Source organism: Lissotriton vulgaris, chromosome 8, assembly GCF_964263255.1.
Source record: "Lissotriton vulgaris chromosome 8, aLisVul1.2, whole genome shotgun sequence".
NCBI lineage: Eukaryota > Metazoa > Chordata > Amphibia > Caudata > Salamandridae > Lissotriton > Lissotriton vulgaris.
Window position 1 is genome coordinate 1,481,856,720 of NC_141696.1, and position 23,648 is coordinate 1,481,880,367.

Below are 23,648 nucleotides of genomic sequence, written 5' to 3' on the forward strand. Positions count from 1 at the left end.
GTGTTGATTCTTGGTCGTCGTCACAGAAGGGCACGAGCCAGCGGCAAGTGACCAGACAACGTGCTGAGCAGCGAGCAGAAGGGCCCCACGCAGATCGTGGAGATGCTGGGAGACTGCACTTCGGTGCTGGAGCGGCTCAGGGTCGGGGCTTCTCGGACCCCAGAGCACTCACCAGAGAGTTACCTCGATGGTCGTGCTGGTTTTTAAGAGCGTGCAGGTTCTGATGATGGCCGGTCCCTCGAGGTCTCGTCGCACCCACAGATCACAGCTGAGCTGATGACGTGGGTAGAGGTCAGAGGTGCCAGGGAAGCCGGTTCTCGTCGAGCTGGGCCGTCGGATTCCTTGAGGAAGGACTTACAGCAAACCGCAGAGTTCTTGGATGGTGCCCGCTGATGCAGGGTGACTACTCCTTAGCCACAAGGGAGAAATCTTGAGAAGAGTCTTGAAGTCCTTTCGTAGAAAGTATTCTTGATTCAAAGATGATCTAATTTGGAAGGGTCCCCGCTCCGGCCTTTATCCTAAAGAAAGGGGTGGGTACATGACTAGGTCCTGCCCTAAGGGTGGGACCAGAAAGGGGGGTAGTTACACCCCTCTCCCCTGCCGGACTTTCCCCAGGCCAGGGCTGTCGCCCCTGGAACTGGTTCTAACCGGCAGATGCGTAGTGAGCACCGGGGTGCCACTCCGCAGTCACCTTCTCGCAAAAGCCCTACCTACCCAGAATACACAAACCCTGTCTGGGACGGTGCGAACACTGCCCTCGACAGGAAACCCTTTGTCCAAGTGCTCCTCGCTGGAAGGACTCCCAGCAGCAGGAGGTCAGACTTGTGTCTGTGGTGGCAGCATCCATTTTGTGGAGCTGAGGCTTTCGTTAACTTTAACCGGGGTTCACAGTCACGTACATGTCGTGTCCCTCTAGAAGGGCGGAATGCTAACCTCGTCGCCAGAGTTGATGAGAGGGCAGCATCCCGATTTGTATGACACCTTACTCGACATGTCTTGATAACGCGACACCGAAGTTACCGATATGGTACGCGTTATCATGGAACAGCCATTGGGTCTTGATTCCGCAAGCTGCAACCGGGCTCGGCTCGGGCCAGAGCTTAGTTCACACGAGCCCATGCACTCTGCCTTCAGGATTGTCAAGGCCTGCCATAGGAGTGACTGATAGGGACTCGGGTGTCCATTGTATGGTTAGATATAGAGCTACTATATCTAAAGCAAAGGGTGATTACACGACTTTGCCCCCACTGTCATGCAGCCAGTTGTGTCAAATTTAGGAGGCCAGCCAGGGGTGGCATAATACATGCTGCAGCCCCTGGCGGCCCTGGGTACACCTACGCCCTGAGTTACAGGGTCTGATAAGGTGGCCCAGTACCAATTGGTATATGCACCTAGGGTACATCTCGTAATTTAGAAAGAGAACAGCCAGGCTGTGGGTCTGATTGGCAGGCCCACAGCCAGAGAAAGTCGTAAACCAGTGAAACAAAAGCAAAAAATCTGGGTGATCATAGGATTGCAGACCCTACTCTCCTACATGACCCCCCCCCAAACGTCGGAACAACTAACTAACCTTGACCAGGTAAGTCTTCTTGTTCTAAGTGGAAATATCTGGAGAGCCCATCGGCATTGCCATGATCAGTACCAGGTCTATGTTCCACTGTGAAGTCCATCCCCTGTAGGGAAATGGACCACCTAAGCAGTTTGGGGTTTTCACCCTTCATCTGATTTAGCCACAAGAGGGGCTTATGGTCGGTCTGAATCTTGAAGTGAGTGCCAAACAAGTATGGCCTCAGCTTCTTCAGGGCCCAAACCACAGCAAAGGCCTCCCTCTCAATAGCTGACCAATTCTTCTCTCTAGGGGTCAGCCGTCTACTTATAAAAGCAATGGGCTGGTCTTGACCATCAAAATTCAGTTGAGAAAGAACAGCTCCCACACCCAACTCAGAAGCATCTGTTTGGACAATGAATGGTTTGGAGTAGTCCGGACTCTTGAGGATAGGCGCCGTGCACATGGCCTGCTTTAGGTCATCGAATGCTTTTTGACAGCTCGCTGTCCACTGAACCTTTTTTGGCATTTTCTTACTTGTCAGTTCATTTAACGGTGTCACGATGGACCCATAGTTCCTGACAAACTTCCTGTAGTATCCAGTCAGGCCCAAGAAAGCTCGAACCTGAGTCTGGGTGGTTGGAGGGGCCCAGTCCCTGATTGACTGTATCTTGCTCTCCAGTGGCTGAACCTGACCTCCACCGACAAGGTGGCCCAGGTATACAACCTGTGTCTGCCCTATCTGGCACTTGGTGGCCTTGATAGTGAGACCTGCTGCTTGCAGTGCCTCTAACGTCTTCCGCAGGTGGACCAGGTGATCCTCCCAGGTGGAGCTAAAGACAGCAATATCGTCAAGATATGCCGCACAGAAGTCATCCAGCCCAGTAAGGACATGATTCACCAACCGTTGGAAGGTGGCAGGTGCATTTTTCAGACCAAAGGGCATCACCACGAACTGATAATGCCCACCAGGGGTTGAAAATGCTGTCTTAGGCTTGGCGTCCTCAGCTAACCTGATTTGCTAATACCCAGCTGTCAAGTCAAACGTACTTAAGTAGTTGGCCGAAGCCAGCCTATCAATAAGCTCGTCTGCCCTTGGTATTGGGTGGGCGTCAGTCTTAGTGACTGCATTGAGACCCCTGTAGTCTACGCAGAACCTCATCTCTCTCTTACCACCCTGGGTGTGAGGTTTCGGCACTAGAACTACGGGACTAGCCCAAGGGCTATCCGAGGGTTCAATGACTCCCAGTTCCAACATTTTCTGCACTTCACTTTTGATGCAGTCTCTGACGTGATCAGGCTGCCTGTAGATTTTACTCTTTACGGGCAGGCTGTCACCAGTGTCGACCTCATGGGTGCACCAATCGGTCTGACTGGGTGTCAGAGAAAACAGATGTCGGAACGACTGAAGAACCTGTTTACAGTCGCTCTGTTGATGGTCGGAGAGGCTGCCGCAAAAGACAACACCATCTACCGAGCCATCGTCAGGATTCTGAGAGAGCAGGTCGGGGAGAGGGTCACTCTCCTCCTCCTGTCCCTCATCTATGGCCATGAGCAAACTCATGTCCTTCCTGTCGACATATGCTTTTAGCCTGTTGACATGAAGCACCCTGTGGGGGCTCCGGGGAGTTCCCAGGTCGACCAGGTAGGTGACCTCTCCCTTTTTCTCCAGGATGGTGTGGGGCCCGGACCATTTGTCCTTGAGTGCTGCTGGGGCCACTGGCTCCAACACCCACACCTTCTGTCCGGGCTGGTAAACAGTCAAGACAGCCTTTTGGTCATGCCAAGCTTTTTGGAGTTCTTGGCTGGCCTTAAGGTTTTCGGATGCCTTTTCCATGTATTCAGCCATCCGCGAGCGGAGGCCGAGCACATAGTCCACTATGTTGGCGGCAGGCTTTTTGAGAGGTCTCTCCCATCTTTCCTTCACCAAACACAGGGGTCCTCTTACAGGATGCCCGTACAAAAGTTCAAAAGGGCTGTAGCCAACCCCCTTCTGTGGGACTTCTCTGTAGGCGAACAAGAGGCAGGGGATCAGGACGTCCCATCTACGCCGAAGCTTTTCCGGTAGTCCATGAATCATCCCTTTTAGGGTCCTGTTGAATCTCTCAACAAGCCCATTGCATTGTGGATGATAGGGGGTAGTGAACTTGTAGTTAACACCACATTCCTTCCACATAGCAGTTAAGTAGCTCGACATAAAGTTTGCACCTCTGTCGGAGACGACCTCCTTAGGGAAGCCCACTCTGGAGAATACTCCAACTAGGGCTCTTGCCACAACAGGTGCTGTAGTGGTCCTAAGGGGAATAGCTTCAGGATACCTGGTGGCATGATCCACTACCACCAGTATAAACTTGTGCCCTGATGCTGTCGGTGGTTCCATGGGACCGACGATGTCGATCCCCACCCGTTCAAAGGGCACCCCCACCACAGGCATTGGTATAAGGGGGGCCTTTGTCGTGCCACCTGACTTACCACTGGCTTGGCAAGTGACACAGGAGCGGCAAAACTCCTTGGTATCCTCGTTCATGTGAGGCCAGTGAAAGTGCGAGACAAGCCTGTCCCACGTTTTCGTCTGGCCTAAGTGACCTGCTAAGGGAATCTCATGGGCCAAGGTAAGTAGGAAACCACGCTGAGACAAGGGGACGACCAGCCTCCTGGTCATGCCAGGCTTGGGGTCTCTTGCCTCAGTGTACAGGAGTCCATCTTCCCAGTATACCTTGTGGGTACCTGTGGCGTTCCCTGCAGCCTCAGCAGCAGCCTGCTGTCTGAGGGGTTCAAGAGAAGGGCAGTCTAATTGGTCCTTCCCCAGATCTTCCCTTGAGGGTCCCCCTGAGCCCAAGAATTCAACTTGGTCAAGTTCGAACTCTCTCGGCTCAGTTTCCCTCAATTCCTGTAGGTCAGCCTCCTCTGAGACTTGATCCTCGACCTGGGGCAAGGGGGAAGGCGCAGCCTTAACCCTACTGCTCTTTTTCTTGGGAGGTGTCTGGTCCGTTGTTCCAGGATCCAGCACCTGTTCAGTGGGGCATTTCCTGACCTGCGACCTAGTCACAGCGAACACATGTGCTGGCAAACCTAACATTTCCATGTGAGTCCGGTGCTCCACTTCTGACCATTGTGACGACTCCAAATCATTGCCCAACAAACAATCCACTGGGAGGTCTGGACTAACTACAACCTTCTTTTGGCCAGTTACCCCTCCCCAGGAGAAAGCTACAATTGCCATACTGTGATTGGTAGTGACATTGCTTGCATTGGTCACCAGGAATTCTGTACCTGGCATGATCTGTCCAGGGTCCACGAAGTTAGGCGTCACCATGGTGACGCTGGCACAAGTGTCCCTATAGGCCTGAGCCATCTTTCCATTTATGAAAGGCGTCTGTCGGTATTTGCCCAGCGTATTGGGGCTTACGTCAGGGGACACGTCCACGTCCCCTGTACTGACAAGGACAGCCTGAGTGAGTGTGCCAACTAAGTTGTCACGCCCCTCAGAACCCAGGGTTAACCCTACCAAACCCTTGGGAGGCGCACTACCACTGCTGACTGTACTAGGGGGCACAGGTGCCTTAGGGGCTGCAGTGGCAGGAGTCTGCCCTCCTCCTTTCTTGGTGCACTCACTAAACCAGTGAGACTTACTTTTACAGTACTGGCACCAACGTTTGGATTGGCCTTCTTTCTTCTTTTGGGGAGCCTGACCCCCACCCTCTTTGGGTTGTTGGGGACCTGTCGAAGACTTCTGGTCATTTTGTTCCCCCTTAGAATCTTTACCCTTCTGGTCTGCTTTCTTCTGACCACCTTGATTCTGGCCCTGGTTCTGTTTAACTCTCGTACGAACCCATTTGTCCGCCTTCTGCCCCAATTCTTGAGGAGAGGTCAGATCCGAGTCGACAAGATGCTGATGCAACAACTGGTTCTGACAATTGTTTAAAATTTGTTCTCTCATCATCAAATTATACAATCCTTTGTAATCAGTAACCTTACTGCCCAGCAACCAGCCCTCAAAAGCCTTAGTGGCACAATCGACAAAATCAGACCAGTCTTGAGACTGCGTTTTCTGGGTATCCCTGAACAGCACCCTGTACTGCTCAGTGGTTAGGCCGAACCCTTCAACGAGTGTATTCTTCAAGACTTGGTAATTGTTAGCGTCCTCTACCCTTGTGGTGAGGAGCTTGTCTCTTCCTTTACCTTCAAAGGAGAGCCACAAGATAGCTGCCCACTGACTCTGGGGAACGCCTTGCACAGTGCAGGCCCTCTCCAAAGCAGTAATCCATTTGTGGATGTCGTCCCCTTGCTTAAAGGGGGGCACTATCTTCCCAAGGTGTTTCGTATCGAAACTCTTTTCCCTATTACTAGGTACATTGCTGCCACCAGTGGGGACTGCCCCACTTAACTGTTGCTCTCTAGCGAAAGCAAGCTTTTCTTTGGCCAGGGCAAGTTCTTCCCTTTCGATCCGCAGATTAGCTGCCCTTTCCTTCGCTTCGTACACTCTCCTCTGAGGGGACGTCATCCCTCTTTGAGAAGAGTTGTGAGAGCCGTTGGTATGAAGGGATCTGCCAGAGCCTCTTGATAGAGATCTGGCTCGTCCATTCCCCATGTTAAGCTGACCTGATAGTGGCCCCAGGGGTCCCCCAGTACCGCTATCATGTTTGCTTAAGTTGGACCTGCTTAGTCTGACGACTTCTACCTGTCCCTTATCTGCCTCGTCCCCAGAGAGATCCTCATCCTCATCCTCCTCCACATCCTCGTTCTCGGTTGCGAGATGAATGAGGTCAGGATCGTCTCGGGTTCCCTCGAGGGGAGGCATGTCTCCTTCTGGATTAGAAGAGCTACGAAGTTTCTCAGCTCTCCTGGCATCATAAGTCTCCAAGAGACCAATCAGAAAGGACGTTGTGGGGTTAGACCCCTGCTGAATCTTCCGGGAGTGACACAATCGTCTTAACTCCTTGAAGCTCAGCACAGTATATCCTGAAGGGATGACCTGTGGAGGGTCAACTGACACAAGGGGAGACTCAGAGTTTCCTCCTTGGCCCGACATACTGTTTCTAGTGTGGTGTAAGTGATGCACCTACCTACACTATGTGTTTTCCTACTTTTCCCTTGCTAAGAGCTGTAGCCAAGGTGTGCTAAGCCTTGAGGAGCTACAACAGCTGGTTCAGTAGAACTCAGAGTATTCTAAGCTTTAGTTATATGTACTAACAGTACTTGTGCGATCTTTCAACAAGATATTCTTAGGATACGTGTGGTAAACAACAGCAAGCTCAAATCCCACCGCTGCCACCAATGTGAGAAGTTGGCCCGATATGCAACGTTCGCTATTCTAGCGACCGCTATGTATCGTTCCAACGACCCTTATGGTGTTTGGTTGTAAGTCAACCTATAGACCAGCTATCCTAGTAGCATGGATACGAGCAGTCTAAGGCTAAAGACTCGAGAGGGCGCGTTAAGCCAGCTGTTTACCACACATGTACCCCTTGAGCACCCAGTGAAAGGACACCACACAAGTGTTATGAAAATAAACAGTATATTTATTAAGAATCACAACAGCCCTGTACTCTTTATGAGGACAGGGTACTAAGCACAAACCAAATCTCTTTAGCAAATACTTCAAGTGCACAGTTTAAAGACAAGTGTCCTAGGACACGGAAAGGTTAAGGCAAGTCGGAAGCGAGGGACTCGGGACCCTAGAGTAAGGAGGCTATGCAGGCACCGAAATGCCGAGTTACCTAGCCACGAGGGCTGCGGCTGCACAAGTCTTACAGGCGTCGGGGTCTTCGCTGACGAGCCAGGAGCCGGAAGAAAAGGAGTTGCTGGCCGGCGACCAGTGTTGAATAGTTCGTAGAGATTGATGAAACCTGAAAGCAGAGGGGACCAAGTTCGTACTACTAGCCAGTAGTCAGAGGGTACCAGGAAGGCACCGGTTGGCCGTCACCTCGACCAGGTGAGTGGGCGACGCTAGGCTCTGCAGTCTCTCGGACCAGGAGGCGTTGTCGGCGACCACGGTGGAGGTGCGAGCTGTCCCACGACGGATGTCGCTGTCGGCGTCTTGGGTGGACCAGGAGGGTCCGGGGTGCCTCTCAAAAGATGGAAGCAGGGGCCAGTCTGGAGCAACCAGACCGGCAGTGTTGATTCTTGGTCGTCGTCACAGAAGGGCACGAGCCAGCGGCAAGTGACCAGACAACGTGCTGAGCAGCGAGCAGAAGGGCCCCACGCAGATCGTGGAGATGCTGGGAGACTGCACTTCGGTGCTGGAGCGGCTCAGGGTCGGGGCTTCTCGGACCCCAGAGCACTCACCAGAGAGTTACCTCGATGGTCGTGCTGGTTTTTAAGAGCGTGCAGGTTCTGATGATGGCCGGTCCCTCGAGGTCTCGTCGCACCCACAGATCACAGCTGAGCTGATGACGTGGGTAGAGGTCAGAGGTGCCAGGGAAGCCGGTTCTCGTCGAGCTGGGCCGTCGGATTCCTTGAGGAAGGACTTACAGCAAACCGCAGAGTTCTTGGATGGTGCCCGCTGATGCAGGGTGACTACTCCTTAGCCACAAGGGAGAAATCTTGAGAAGAGTCTTGAAGTCCTTTCGTAGAAAGTATTCTTGATTCAAAGATGATCTAATTTGGAAGGGTCCCCGCTCCGGCCTTTATCCTAAAGAAAGGGGTGGGTACATGACTAGGTCCTGCCCTAAGGGTGGGACCAGAAAGGGGGGTAGTTACACCCCTCTCCCCTGCCGGACTTTCCCCAGGCCAGGGCTGTCGCCCCTGGAACTGGTTCTAACCGGCAGATGCGTAGTGAGCACCGGGGTGCCACTCCGCAGTCACCTTCTCGCAAAAGCCCTACCTACCCAGAATACACAAACCCTGTCTGGGACGGTGCGAACACTGCCCTCGACAGGAAACCCTTTGTCCAAGTGCTCCTCGCTGGAAGGACTCCCAGCAGCAGGAGGTCAGACTTGTGTCTGTGGTGGCAGCATCCATTTTGTGGAGCTGAGGCTTTCGTTAACTTTAACCGGGGTTCACAGTCACGTACATGTCGTGTCCCTCTAGAAGGGCGGAATGCTAACCTCGTCGCCAGAGTTGATGAGAGGGCAGCATCCCGATTTGTATGACACCTTACTCGACATGTCTTGATAACGCGACACCGAAGTTACCGATATGGTACGCGTTATCATGGAACAGCCATTGGGTCTTGATTCCGCAAGCTGCAACCGGGCTCGGCTCGGGCCAGAGCTTAGTTCACACGAGCCCATGCACTCTGCCTTCAGGATTGTCAAGGCCTGCCATAGGAGTGACTGATAGGGACTCGGGTGTCCATTGTATGGTTAGATATAGAGCTACTATATCTAAAGCAAAGGGTGATTACACGACTTTGCCCCCGCTGTCATGCAGCCAGTTGTGTCAAATTTAGGAGGCCAGCCAGGGGTGGCATAATACATGCTGCAGCCCCTGGCGGCCCTGGGTACACCTACGCCCTGAGTTACAGGGTCTGATAAGGTGGCCCAGTACCAATTGGTATATGCACCTAGGGTACATCTCGTAATTTAGAAAGAGAACAGCCAGGCTGTGGGTCTGATTGGCAGGCCCACAGCCAGAGAAAGTCGTAAACCAGTGAAACAAAAGCAAAAAATCTGGGTGATCATAGGATTGCAGACCCTACTCTCCTACAGCGGCGAAGAAGGTATGTTTTTTTATCATGCCTCCTCCCTTCCCCCGGCTCACCACCCCTGTACAGAGGCAGCTACCACCGTGATAAATCTACATTTTATATGTGCCTTAAAGTTTTCTACTATTGTTTTTAAAATTGTCCACAGCATTAGAAGGAGCTAATTTCACCTCTCTATCCTTGATTATGTTTCAGGGAGACGTTCGTCTGCCTCCTCTTCCACCTGCATGGCTAGGGCATGCTAGTGAGCTGCCTTTTGAACGATTGAGTAGTATGGTGGAGATTCATTAGGTATGGGTCCAATGGGTTCGCCTAAATGGGCTCCGTAGCATATGTGTTCGATGCATCATCTTTGCCCTCACCCCCATGATGTTATGTCCATTGACCCAGCATTGTGTTGTCGGATTGTGTTGGGTTCGGGAGTATTGACTTAGCACCTCTTGTTTTGTTTGGGGAAATCTCTGAATTTTAAATCTCCTGAGTTCCTGCGAAGTAACCCCTTTAAATAACATATTTATATTTCTGTTGGTGTGATGGAGGTCTACCTGTGTCTATGCAAGAGAAGGTGCTCTACTGTGACCTGTGTCTGGGTCTTCGTTAAGTCTTACTTGACTAGTGCCGTCTCCCATTGATAGGTGAAGTAGATGGAAACCATAGCTTGTTTTTCATCTCTCTGTAACTTCAAAAAAATTCTAGGGCTCTTCGTTTGATATTGTGTCTTTTTCTAGTCCTGAGGTCCATCCTGTTTCAAAGGTCATACCTTCTCCTGCACCTTGTTCTCTTTTTGAGGCCATCCTACTGCTGTAGTCAATCCTCTTCTGTTGCTTGGTTCCTCGGATTTCACCCTCCATTCAAAGCTGATCCACTCCTCAAGGTGGCTCTTCGTATGCTTTCTCTTTCGAGGAATGTCTAACATGTATCTTATGTTTCAACGCAGATGGATTCTGTGTCCTTCATACAGTGTGTCCCAAGCTAATGTTGCTGCTGATGAAAGAGCAGCATCAGGTGCATCAAACTCCACAGGAGATTGGTACCAATACTCTTCATTCAGTTTGATTGCACCAGATGGGAAATTTTCCTTCTCACCAAATTCAGCATCATTCTCTGCTTCTTCCTAAGCACCCTGGACAGCAGTGGATGCAGCTTTCTGTTCCATCCTGGCATAGAAAGCCCAATGCCTATGACATGTTTGCAGAATAGTCTTTTTAGATCAGAAATATTGACATGTGCAGCAATTGCCATGAACCCTTAGTAGGCAGAGGTTGCGGACCCTATGATAGTAACTAGAAAGGTTGGTGTGGCACAATGAACAAAAAAGAAAGGTCATGCCCGCCTCTTCTGAATCATTCTAATACAACATAAAATCTTGGAAAGCAGTTCATAAAACTGCTTCTTTGGCACACGTCTCTTTCGATGCTTCCCCCAAAGCTCAAACTACAGAAAATGTTCTCTGGATCTTCAGTTATGACTCCTTGAGAAGCTTCTTCCAAGCTCAACAAGAACCAAATCAATGAGGAAAAAACCCCAATGTAAGGTGGAATCTGTGACCGGGCACTGCAGTTTTCGAGGGTGTGATTATGGGTCCTTCCACGCATGCCTGAAACAGAAACAAGTTGCGGTGCTCCGACCCCAACATTAGATTTCAGAAGAGACCACTGCATGAGAATCTACAGCACATACTGAACACATGGGCTTAGGGTGAGGGTAATATTTAGGATCAGATCTGAGATTAACGCTATATAATAGTTCAGGGTTAGAAATAGAGTTAAGATGAGTTGACATTTAGCCGAGGCCTAAGGGAAACTAAAGGAAATCATGTAAATTAAAACAAAACAATTCAAACTAAGTTCAATTTCCAGAGAAAAGATCCCCTTGATTAGCATTAAATTCAGGTCTTACTAATTGATTCAACCTCTGATCACAGAATCCTCTATAGTCTTACTTTTCCTATGTTCGGTGCTTTCAGTTCACTCATTCCTCAACCCAACAGGGTGAGGAACACGGAGCGAAACCCTGCAGAGACTTTATACCCCATCTCTTGTCCATTCCCAAACCATGTTCCTCCAGATGATCCCTCGCTGGGCCCTACACGTTCTCCCAGGATCACGGCAAGTTGCAGGACACTGACACCGAAGTAAATAGGGGAGAGGAGTTGGCCTAACGGTTAGGGCGGTCGACCTCAATTTGGGGAACCGGGCTCGAGTCTCAGCAATGCCGCTGAACATCCTGGGATTCTGGGCAAATCACTTAATCTTCCATGCCTAACAAAAAAACATTAAAAATTAATGTGTCCTCATGTAATGCAACTGGTGCTATGTAAAGCGCTCTGATACCCAATTCGGGTCAAGTTTGCGCTATATAAAAAACTCTGTAACATAAAAAAAATAAAAAATAAAAATAAACACTCCTTACAATACATATGGATTTCCCTTCGCAAAGAAGTTGAATATGTAATACGAATGTCAATGACTCTAGGGTTTGCGTAGATCAGCACATGGGTGGCTCCTACGTTAGGGTGGAGGAGCGTCGCCCCACTCTAATGCCGCCAGAAAAGCCCCTGAACGAAAAATAAAATGGTAATGAAGTAGATTCATTACCATTTTATTATACGTCAACCCGTCCTGAACTAGGTGTCAGGATGGAGCGGGCCTGCTGAGTACCAGCAGGGAGGAGTGGTGGGCTGCCTGTGCATAGTCTGAAGTGCGCATGTCTCTTTTGCCGGCCAGACATGCACATTTTAAACCTCTCTAACCCAGCTGGGTTAGAGAAAGCTCATGCCTCCAGGGCTCTTGAGAGCACTGGGAGAGACCGCTCCCTCCAATTCTAGCGCTGCACTCATGCTGGTCGCCAACATGAGAGCAGTACCAGGATTGGTTAGGGGGATTTGCTGGAGCACCCGGAGTCTGGAGGAGACAGAGAAGAACAAGCACCTGAGTAAGGCAGCAAGCAAAGTAAGTTGCTATTTCTTTTTATGTACTGCCGCCACTCACCTTGCATGCATGCACCCACCCACCACTCATTTGCCTGCCCCTACCCCCATTCTTCTTTGATGCCAGGCGCTGCTGGTATAAGCACTCTTTGATGTAAATGGTGGTACTCCTAGTATATGCATTTATTCACCAAACTACAGTTTCAGTCCTGTTTACAAGTCATCAGGTAGCCTTCACCAGGCACCTTACCTGTTCCGTTGACTGTTCCTTTCTTCTCTGTAACTGGAACTAGATGGCTGCCTTGTGGAGCCACCAGATGCCTGAGGGTAGTACTCTGCGTTCCCATCCAGTTCCCGACCAGTTGGCGGCTTTCTACGGGACTGCCGGTACGACCGCCCAAAGTTTGCGTCTTCCTCGTGCAAGGAGCTGAGCTCAGAGATAGTGTTGTTATCTGGGAGATGCAAAAACAAAGCAATGTTAGAATCTCTTCCTGGAAAACTTTAATCAGGCATCCGAGCTTGCCAAGTCGTGTGGTTTTATCATGCATGTTTGGATGTTTTTAATTTAACACTAGGTCAGAGAGAGTTCTTGACTTTATCTGAGAAGTGTTGCGGAATCCTCCGTACTGCTTCTCGGAATCTGGAAAGGAGGAGGCAGATAGCCTTGCTATAAATGGCATCATTCGGATTCCATGTTGAAGGCTAGCGGAAGGTATCTGAGGTGACCTCTCAGGTGCCCATCAAGAACAAGGTGGGCAGGGCCCTAGCTTCACACAGGCCTTGCTTCACGTAGAATGCTTTATGGAGCAAGAGTAGAGGTACTGATGCTCCACCGGGACAAGTAGAAGTACATTCTAACAGCTAGAAGTACACAGATCACTCACAGAGCACTACATTCACCCAGGACACACAGGAGGAGATTCAACAAGCATAATATGCCACACATCATCCTGCTTAAAGAAGAGACGGGCACATGGACACACCCCACACCAACCCAAAACAAACAAAATCACAGCTTACACCTCCATAAGCTAAACACGAAACTAATTTAAAATACAGAGCAGGTCTCATATGCATAAGATACAACCACAATTCTCAATCCTGAGTACAAAATACAAACAAAACACAACTTATCACACTGAACTCAACAGACAATCTCCACAAGTCCACCCTATGCATGCACATTCAAAGCAATCACACCCGCGGAGGACCACATGGAAACAAACAAAAAAAACTATGCACGAGTGTGGAGTACACCACACACTGAGGACAATGTCAGCCCAAAAGAATAGGCCCCCAGTGAAGTTTGCACGCACCAGGTACACTACAGCAATGGGCACCCGTCCCTACCTGTGACGTTTATCATGCTGGCACATCAATGCGACAGGCATCCCACGCAGTGGGGTTCATACCTAACACACACACAAATAGGCATCCCTCTGGATTTTGCATCCTCCATTCTCACAAAAGTTGATATCTCCGCCATTGACGTTCACACTCTGTGCACAAACACGCGCACACAAATAGAGCGCACAGAAGTTGGTATCTCCCCCACTGTTCGCAGAGCTCACACCATCCACACACATCACAGTAATTAGCATTCCACCAAGTGATGTTCTCACCCTTCACACATACAGACATGGGTACCCAACCCAATGAGGCATGCACCCTCTCCACACACAAAAACTGAGCACAACACAAGCAATGGGGTAAACATATCATCACTCCCCCACCATCCCAGGCAATAAAACAAACCAACAAATACAGCCGTGACAGAAACACACCAGCTCCATGAAACACTCACAGTGTCACCTATACCAATAGAATGAAATAATATAATGGAAGCATCCATCCTTGAGTAAAATGGGAGAGGTTAACAAATAAACAGATTGTATAAGCAAGATGAAAACTAGCAACAGGGCAGACTAGCATTCTGACAAACCTATAAAAAACATCTTGCATGCATAACAGTTTTTTTCCCATAAAAATGTAGTTCAAGACACATTGCACCCGGCAAAACCAGCATGAAAGAGGGCAGTACTCTCCACGCAGACAGTAATATACATATGCATACAAGATGCTGTGTTCGTATTTAAAATATGATAATCTAGTATTTGGGGCAACAAGGTATGTTCAGAAAACGACAAACTGTGGTTTAGTATCAACAATCTATTAAAAAAAAAATTATGAGAAACTAATTACTAGGGACGAGCCAGGTTTATTTACTAAAATTAGCAAGCTGACACTTGGAATCAGAGGGCCCGATTCACAGAATGAATTTAAGACTCAATCCTAAACTTACTACTATTTTGGTATTCACAGAATGCACTTACTACTTTTGGTATTCACAGAAGTTAGGATTTTGTCTTAAATTAAGACAAATTTAAGACAAACTTAAGGCAGACTTAAGACAAAATCCTAACTTAAGTCTGTCCTAAGTCTGTCTTAAGTTTGTCTTAAGACAAACTTAAGACAAAATCCTAACTTCTGTGAATACCAAAAGTAGTAAATTCATTCTGTGAATGCCAAAAGTAGTAAGTGCATTCTGTGAACACCAAAATGGTAGTAAGTTTAGGATTGAGTCTTAAGTTCATTCTGTGAGTCGGGCCCAGAAGTTGTGTGTTGTCAGGCTCTGACAAACTCGCACTTGGGGACAACTTTGTATTCTGAGATAATTGTAAAGTGGTGTTTGGAGTTTTAAGGATATATTCAGAAAAAAAGAAAACGACTTTACTAAAAACGAAAATGTTCTATTTGGGATGGGGCGATATAGTTAAAGCTCCATTGTTTGAAACACTATTTGCGCGCTAATTAAGGTAAGTTACTGCTGCTATAGCTCCTCGTTTCCTTGCGCACCCTCTTTCTATAATGTTACTCCAAGACTCATCACCACCTACAGGAGCGTTGCTTGAGTCTCCTGCACACCTGGAGGTCAGACCTGTAGCTTTTACGGCGATTTCTGTGACAAGTCTGCTTTAAATGCATATTTAGGCGCCATTCTCCAACTGGTCTTCTAGGAGAAGTCGAATTCGCATGTTTGAGGGAATTTATGGATTTGCATTATGCCTCACCAGTTTGAAAGTTCTCTAGCAGCCACTGCTCAGTGCTAAATGCAAATTCGCATTGTCAGAGTAATTTGCAATAGAAAAAACAAATTCGATTTGAAGTTTTATGTATGTTTCTTGTGTTTGTCTGAAAGTTGCTCGTTCCTACTGGAATCTGCTGCGAGTCCTACTTTATTTATCAATGCTCACAACTGAACTGTCCATCGGTTATATTCCTCTTTTGTGTGTTATATCTGGAAAATATACCTGATCTAAGCAGATGACCTTGAAGCACATACACCGGTAGATGCCACCTCTGTTACCGTCCGCCCCTCCCAAAACTTGTCTGTCATTTGGCAGCTCATGGTATCTTCATGGACCCCCAGCACCAGAATCCTGGAGCCAGGCCCTTTCCAGCAGGTGCGGCTCTAGGCTCATGGTGGCCCTGGGCAGGGAGCGTAGGTAAGGGGCCCCGGAAGAGGGGGTCCGGGCGGGGCAGAGCGCGGAGGCCAGTGAAGAGGGGGTGGGTCAGGATGTTTGGAAGTGGAACAGAGCCAGAGGCTGCCAAATCACTGCCAGGGGCCCCGCTCAAATATGTATCCATCCTCAGAGGATTATTATATTAAGGATATATATTGGTGTGGTGGCCCCTGGGGTTTGGTGGCCCTGTGCAGGTGCATAGCTTGCACATGCCTAAGGCCGCCCCTGTTTCCAGGGTCTCTCCCATATGAGCCGAGTCAAGAGACGATTCTCTTTGTAAAGTTGGAGTAACATTCGGTCCGGCGCCAGTTGGGGTGGGTGCTGAGAGGCAACTTTTTACTGGAAAACTCCCATGAAGCTCCGGGATTACTGACGCCGAAGCCCATGGAGTTATTCTCCATGTACCTTTAGGTCACCTTTAGGAGCGGATTAACTCATTCGTTGGAACCGAGCTGTAGTTTTCACAGCCCTTGCTCGCTCCGTTTACACTGGGGGCTAGTATACCCCTAGCACTTGCACATTTCACTGCACATTTCACTATATATCATTTATCTTGATGAAGCGCCAAGGATCACGATGACCGTTTAGGCGCAAAACATGCGGACCTGACCGTTCTAGTTACCAGGGGTACATTACTGCCCATAGGCGTAACTCATAACCTTCTGTTTTTTTAATATGTCAAGGAAACCAACATTATTAAAGACTTTCTTCTCTGGTATCCCTTAGCCATTTTTATCTTATTATCCACACACACTTCCACTGTGCACACAGGACCCTTTCCACACACCCGCATTCAGCTTACGGCTGTTCTCTTAAAAGATCTCCCCCAAAGTGACCCTTCGGGGACCCATAGGGCATTGCAGCGCCGGACCGACGAGGAGCAAATGCCCAATGATGAAGCATGACATCCCTCGGGGTGTGTGAGTGCAACAAGAGACAAGACTTGTCTCCCCCCTGGCAAAGATGGTCCTAGACCTAGATCTATCCTTTCCCACTTTCTACTCTCCACTAACTCACATATCGATGTAAGAGTGACTCTGTAGCACTCACACCGACAGAACAGTGACCCCCTCCTGTTGGTTTTTATTAGTTTGAGTAATAGACAACTGGAGTAACATCACCATCCTTTCCCCAAGCCTGCAGGCAGAGCTCTGCCAGGTGCTCCAGGCCCTCGAACACAGAGATCCCACAGAGGTGAAACTTACATTTCTCTCGCATCTTCCTGGTTGGGTCAAACTGGGCCAGCTCCTTCTCCACATAGTACATCACCTTCATCGAATCCCGCTCCTTGTCTGCCTGGATCCGGTACCCTTTGCGCACGGCTAGAAGAGTCACGAGAAGCAAGCAGAAGATAGCCCTTTAAAGAGCAGAGTCAACAGCAAGAGGCTCTAGACAGATGCACAGACTCAACACATCACCTGTTGCCTGCACAGACCTTTTACCTAACACATCTAACAGGTATGATGCTTGTGTTTACATTCAATTTAATCTATGAGATTCCAAGACTGAGATATACACTTAGCGTGAGTCACCAACACATGGCATGTATGTCAAAAGTTAATAACTCCTTCCCTGCTGGTGACAGAACCACTCCATCATCAGCCCCGGTCGCGCTGTGCTGATGACGGAGCGGTTCCGTCAGGGCCCGCTCGCGCGGCACGGATTCCGCGCCGGCGCTGAGCGTTCTATTGAGCGGGCGGGGCCGTGACAGAACCGCTCCGTCATGAGCACAGCGCAACCGCGGCTGGTGACGGAGCGGTTCCGTCACCAGCATGGGCGTGCCGCGCGGCCCCCCTGCCCCCTTAGCACTGCGGCGGAATAGCTGCCGCAGTGAAGGGGTTAAAGAGCCATAAAAACATTAACATATGGGGTTCCAACTGCTGGAACCACCAATATTGAAACATTTATTTGTATTCTTTGTCCCTCCCTTTACGACACAAACCTTGAAGAGAATCTATCTGTTTCACTCTGCGAGAGGTTTATTCAATATTAGTAGATGTTGACCCTCTCCTGTCCAAGCCCTTGACAGTCCTTGCCATGTTGCAACAGAGTTCGCTGCTAATAGAATGTAGGTTTGCAGATTTCTGGGCACTCGGGAGCAAGTCTGCAAACCTTTGTAGGGGTATAATGGACTCCGGTAGAGACAGGTGTTCTGATTCATGGGGAAAGAAATAGGATAAAGAGAATATTTAATTACCTGCAACTCCAGTTCTCCTTTATGGGTATCTTAATTAAATTCATAAACACCGAATATCTTCACAAGTCTGTGATATTTTGCAGTGAGAAATAAATCTTTTCTATCGTAGAAAGTAACGCTTGTGTAAAGGCAATGTTTGCTTTCTATTTTCAACATTTAATAGATTTAAACAAACATATATTAAAATACTCTAAACAAAAATAGGTTTGAACACAAAGAGTAGCCCTGCTGCCTCAGCACGCTGTATTCTCTCTCATTCAGGGGCATATGGAGTCACATACAGGAGGTACAATCAGCACCATAATACCAAGTGATTTTTGTCTCACTCTCTACCCCTGCTGATGCCCTAGTGAAGACCAGAGAAGGGCAAGACTAGTCCAGGCCCTAATGGGAAATAACGGGCCCGATTCACAGAATGAACTTAAGACTCAATCCTAAACTTACTACTGTTTTGGTATTCACAGATTGCACTTACTACTTTTGGTATTCACAGAATGAACTTACTACTTTTGGCATTCACAGAATGCACTTACTACTTTTGGTATTCACAGAATGAACTTACTCATTTCGGTATTCACAGAAGTTAGGACTCCTAACTTTAGGACTCCTAAATGCCTTCTGTGAATACCGAAAGTCTTAAAATTAGGATTTTTCTCAATTTAGTAGTAGTAAAGTTAGGACTCCTAACTTTAGGACTCCTAAATGCCTTCTGTGAATACCGAAAGTCCTAAAATTACGATTTTACTCAATTTAGTAGTATTAAAGTTAGGAATACTAACTTTAGGACGCCTAAATGTCTGTGAATACCGAAAGTCTTAAAATTAGGATTTTACTCAATTTAGTAGTAGTAAAGTTAGGAGTCCTAACTTTACTACTACTAAATTGAGAAAAATCCTAATTTTAAGACTTTCGGTATTCACAGAAGGCATTTAGGAGTCCTAAAGTGAGGAGTCCTAACTTCTGTGAATAGCGAAATGAGTAAGTTCATGCGGTGAATACCAAAAGTAGTAAGTGCAATCTGTGAATACCAAAACAGTAGTAAGTTTAGGATTGAGTCTTAAGTTCATTCTGTGAATCGGGCCCTCAGAGTACATTGCGGATATTACACCGCGTGCAAACACAACGCGGTGGTTACACAACCGAGTTGTTACAACGCAGTGCCTTTACTACGCAAGTCATTACAACGACTTGCGCTAGATGGCGCTCTAGACTAAGGAATAGTATGATTTACTATTCCAACACTTTCCCTAGTTTTGCACACACTGGAGTTGGAATAGTAAATCATACTATTCCTAAGTCCAGCGCACCATCGAGCGCAAGCCGCTTTAACGACTTGTGTTGTAATGGCAGTACGTTGTGACAACGCGGTCATTGTAACGACCACGTTCTGAATGCATCGCGAAGTAAAATCCGCAATGTAAAGAGTCTAATTTGGCCCGAACATGTGCAGCAGCCCAGATGTGTGATGCACCCAGGACAACGGATTTCTTGAGGTGGTGCACCCAGACCACCTTCTCAGCAGTGGCCTCTGCTGCAAACACTAGAATCAGGAGCACAGTCCTGCTTTCCCACGTCTCCAGGAAAGACACAGTGGATCCTATGACCACCTAACCCCCTCCACGGGGAGCCGTCCAACTGAATGTCCTATTCAGAGTTCCTGATTTTGAATTTAAAGTCCCCCTCACACGGACCCTCAATGTGAGGAGCCTCTTAGCACCATTTCGACCGAAAAAAATGAAGGAAACCTGACTCTCCGCTTAAGTCGATATTGTGAGTCCTGCAGAATTACTGCATGTGGTGAGACTACACTATTTCCAGGGACAAATTGTCCAGATCAAGCTTGGAAGAATTAGACCCAGAAAAAGGCCTGGAATTATGTAATGATGTGAGGAAATGGGTGTGGTAACACTAAATACCAAACATTATTCCCTATTCCATACAAACATGGGTTTAGTTGTACTCTGGGAAGCTGGATTTACTAACGGCCCAGGTGCGTAAGTCTTTTATGCAAGTAGAAAAATGTAAATTATTCCTGACTGCACCCATTGATTGATTGCACAAAGATTGGGTGCTTTTTTATTTAGAAAAACTATTTCACCCTGTTGTTGTGGCTATTCTTCCCACTGTACAGCTGTGTCTTTCCTGCAAGGTTGGTCATTCTCCTCAAAATTAGTAACTTATCTGACCATAATCAAAATGGCCGTGGGGAAGAGCTCCAGGACTTTGCTCCAGGCTTCGGAATCACTAATAGTGTAAATCCCGAACGGGCCGACTTCCTCAAACCTCTCCCCAAGAGATACTTGACTGACTCACCGGGCCAATTCCAAACGGGGGTGAGCTCAAATTTGCGACGCAGCCTCCCCAGGATACGAGGATCAAACGCTACGAATTTCACCATCGGAATTCCATCGCCAGCGATGCAACCCTCAGATACCTCCGTTCAAGACCAGCTGAGCCCCAAAATCCAGATGAGAAATGATGTCCAAACCGGCAGCCTAAGAACGATGAAGCACTCTTCAGCCCAGCACTGAGCACCGCCGCACAACTACCGCAATCAACAATGCCTGACTGGGCAATGGCCACCAGACGCAGGGTCACAAGAGGAAACACCCAGTAATAAGGCCCCAAGAAGCCCCCACGAAGCCTCAATCCACCTTACCAGAGTAAGGCTGGACCTTCTCGACCCCGACGGAAAATAGGTTGACCCGAGGCGAGAGCTGAGCCCCGGGACTCAATATAACCTGATTTCACTTTGCCTGACCCCGTAATGGCCACCATACTCATGGCCACTCGGTAAACTCCCATCGGCAAGGATAGAATCACCCTGCAGATCGTCCTCATCTTTCAGGCCCCGCAAGTCGACTGCTCCCGCTCCCCAGGGCATCAGAGCACAGAACTGTGGCCTGACCTCAATCCCCTGGACATGCTCGACACCACAAGTGCTTCCCCGAGGTAACCTCCCAGACAATCAAACTTCTTAAAGGGCCACAATTCTTCTATTATGAAGCGGTCCACCCTTGAAGTAAGCACAGTCCTTCACATGAGTCACATGGGGCTTCCTAAGCATGTCACTTGAACGGTATTGCACTCATCTGGAACCAAAGCACACAGGATCATCAATACCATATTTTCTCTACTGCAGGGCACTAAAAGGTATCCTTTGAAGCAGCATACCTAATCAATTTATAGCTTATTTCTAAATTACACTCGGAATACGTAAGAAGACTATTATGTATAGTGTCTGACCCTAAGATGGCCGCCCTCGGCCGAAACACCAAGCTCTCCTGATTGCTTCAGTGGAGTCATTGAGACCTCGCCAAGCCAAAGCGGGGACCGGCCACAAGAGGGTCCTGAACCAATGCCCCTCCGATGCACCGGACATCTTAACATGGACTCACAGGTTAGTGTAGGCAGCCCCTGGGTGCCTGTCCCCAAAATGGTCACCAGGGACCTAATCTCTGAACCACCGATGTAACTTTGCAGAGGAGCCCCTGCCACCTTATAGAGGGCACCTTTAACAATAAAGGCCTCCCTCCCAGGATATCAGCCCAGCACATACCATCAAACCTGGTCCTAGAGAAGCCCTACTCCGCCCGTTCCCTGACTACTGGATACTTTCTCCCGGGAGGGTAGACCACGAGCTCCCCAATCCCCCCACCTGACTGGAAAACACTCTCTCCTCCTCACAACAACACTTCTATTACAACCCATAGGGAATCCGCCTCCCTCCGAACCCAGACAAAATGCGGCCACGCTAAATGTTGCCACTCCACGGACACCAAATTACCTGAAACCTCACGGGCCGAACTCCTTCGTGATTAATTTCCCCTCCAACCTCTCAAGTACACCGAAGAGAAATTTCAAACATAGACTGATCAGACAGCACCCCGAAACACTATTCGCAGACACCTTCCACTGCTCTTCCAAAAGGCAGAAAAAAAGGGATGTTATCTTCCATACTGAGAGACCCGACAATTGGAACACCATCCCCACTGCACATCTCCACATCTCCAAATCCACCATCACATCCCAAAGACGCAAACTGACGACCTCTCTCTCTAACCGCCCGACGCGAGCGGGAATATCTCCATAACCATCTACTCAAATGACACAGTCCTGATACAAGCTAATAACCTCGAGTTTTTCGACTCCCTCTACCTCTCGCTAAAAAAGGCCCCCTTGCACATTACTCGACCTGGCCCGAACCCCTCTCTTTCCCCCAGAGAGCCTGCCACGTCAGGTGAGGCACCAGACCCTTCTCGCGTCCTCTATGAGAACCTCCCGCACCCCCAAGATACTTCCCGCAACTTTGCACCTCCGAATAACGATCCCATCCCCCTGATGGACGACCCTCCCACCCTCGCCTCCCCTTCCATCCCAACCATCCAACCAGGAATGAGTCATACTCCCAAGCACAGACTCCCTATGACTCTACTCCTCCCTCAGGCCTCGCGAAGCCAAATCCACAATACAAACAAGTGCTCCTCCTGCCCAGGATCCCTCCCAGAGACAAATCAGGCAGCTCCTCCTTCAATAGCCAGCATAACTGGGAACCCCCCACCTCCTCGGGCAACTGTGCCCAAGACACCGTCCCTCCCACCTTGGATAGCATGATGCATCGCCTCAACCACCTTGAAACTCAGCTTGAAATCCTGATCCGAGTCCTGAACGAAACTTTAACCAAACTGGACACCTGGATCTGAAAGCCCATTCATCGCCCCACCACATCGCCAAATCTCACCCACCTCTGGCCTGCCAAGGTACCGCCCCCAGCAGCCCACCTGTCCCCCTCAGGTCCCGGCCATCGAACCCTAGAAGAACGGCTACTGAGAATCGCTTAGTGAGACCCAGAAGATCAAAAGCTGCACTGTCCTCTCTGGAAGCGACAGACTTAGCCACAACCTACGATCTCCCTCCAATTCCTCCCCCAAATCTGTGATCAAAGTGATTATGGGAGTCGGAAGAGACCACCCTCCACCGAAAGCCCCTAGACCCCCGGCTCATCAAACTTCTCTACCTAGGGCACCATCCACTAAGAATCTGAGCAAGGAAGGGTCCCCCATCAACTGCATGCTCCTAAACTACAGATCAGCTTCTAAACATGCAACCGAACTAGCAGAAGCCATCCTCTCCCATGATATAGACATAGCATTCATCACAGAGAGCTGGCTCAACAATCCTTCATACCCTTGCATGGACATGCTGGTGCCTCCTGGATTTAAAATGGTCATCAAACACAGAAAAGTTCAAAGAGGAGGGGGTATAGCAATCATTCACAAGAAAAACATCTCCATTACGGAAACTGCCTCTTGCCTGTTCAGCTCCTTTGAATGTCTCACAGTCAACATCAAAACAAGTGACAACAGGCCAACACTCTGCCACCTCCTGTACCACCCTCCCAGGCAACGGCTCCGCATTCGGGGAACACCTCCCTGATCTGATTGCCCATTGCTCAATCGGAAACTCAAACAACAACATAATTCTTGGCGACCTCAATCTAAGATGGAATGAAACAAAAAACCTGCTAATTCAAACCCTAAACAACCTCCTACTAAAAAACAATCTGACCCAACACTGCTCAAAAGAAACGCATAACAGAGGAGCAACCCTTGAGGCAATTATTGCCCAAAGCAATACAATTACCATCAACCACATCCTTCCAGTAGACTGGTCTGACCATCACATCATCCTATTTCACATCAACCAATCGGTCCTAACTTAACACCCCACGCAGGACCCCCAAAATGGATTAGAAACACAGCTCAGATCCCTCGAGCTGATCTAGAAGAAAGGATAAGCTCGCT

The 23,648-nt window shown here is 48.8% G+C and overlaps 1 protein-coding gene across 2 annotated transcripts in view; it reads right to left on the reverse strand.

Moving 5' to 3' along the window:
• The window catches only part of ILDR2 (immunoglobulin like domain containing receptor 2), a 707,528-nt gene that overhangs the window by 51,355 nt on the left and 632,525 nt on the right, over positions 1-23,648 (reverse strand). For both annotated transcript variants that reach the window (XM_086935538.1, XM_086935539.1), the window contains exons 7-8: positions 16,853-16,969; positions 12,374-12,575 (exon numbers count right to left, since the gene is read on the reverse strand). In XM_086935538.1, the coding sequence (XP_086791664.1) occupies positions 12,374-12,575; positions 16,853-16,969 (319 nt within the window). The remainder of the gene's footprint in view (positions 1-12,373; positions 12,576-16,852; positions 16,970-23,648) is intronic.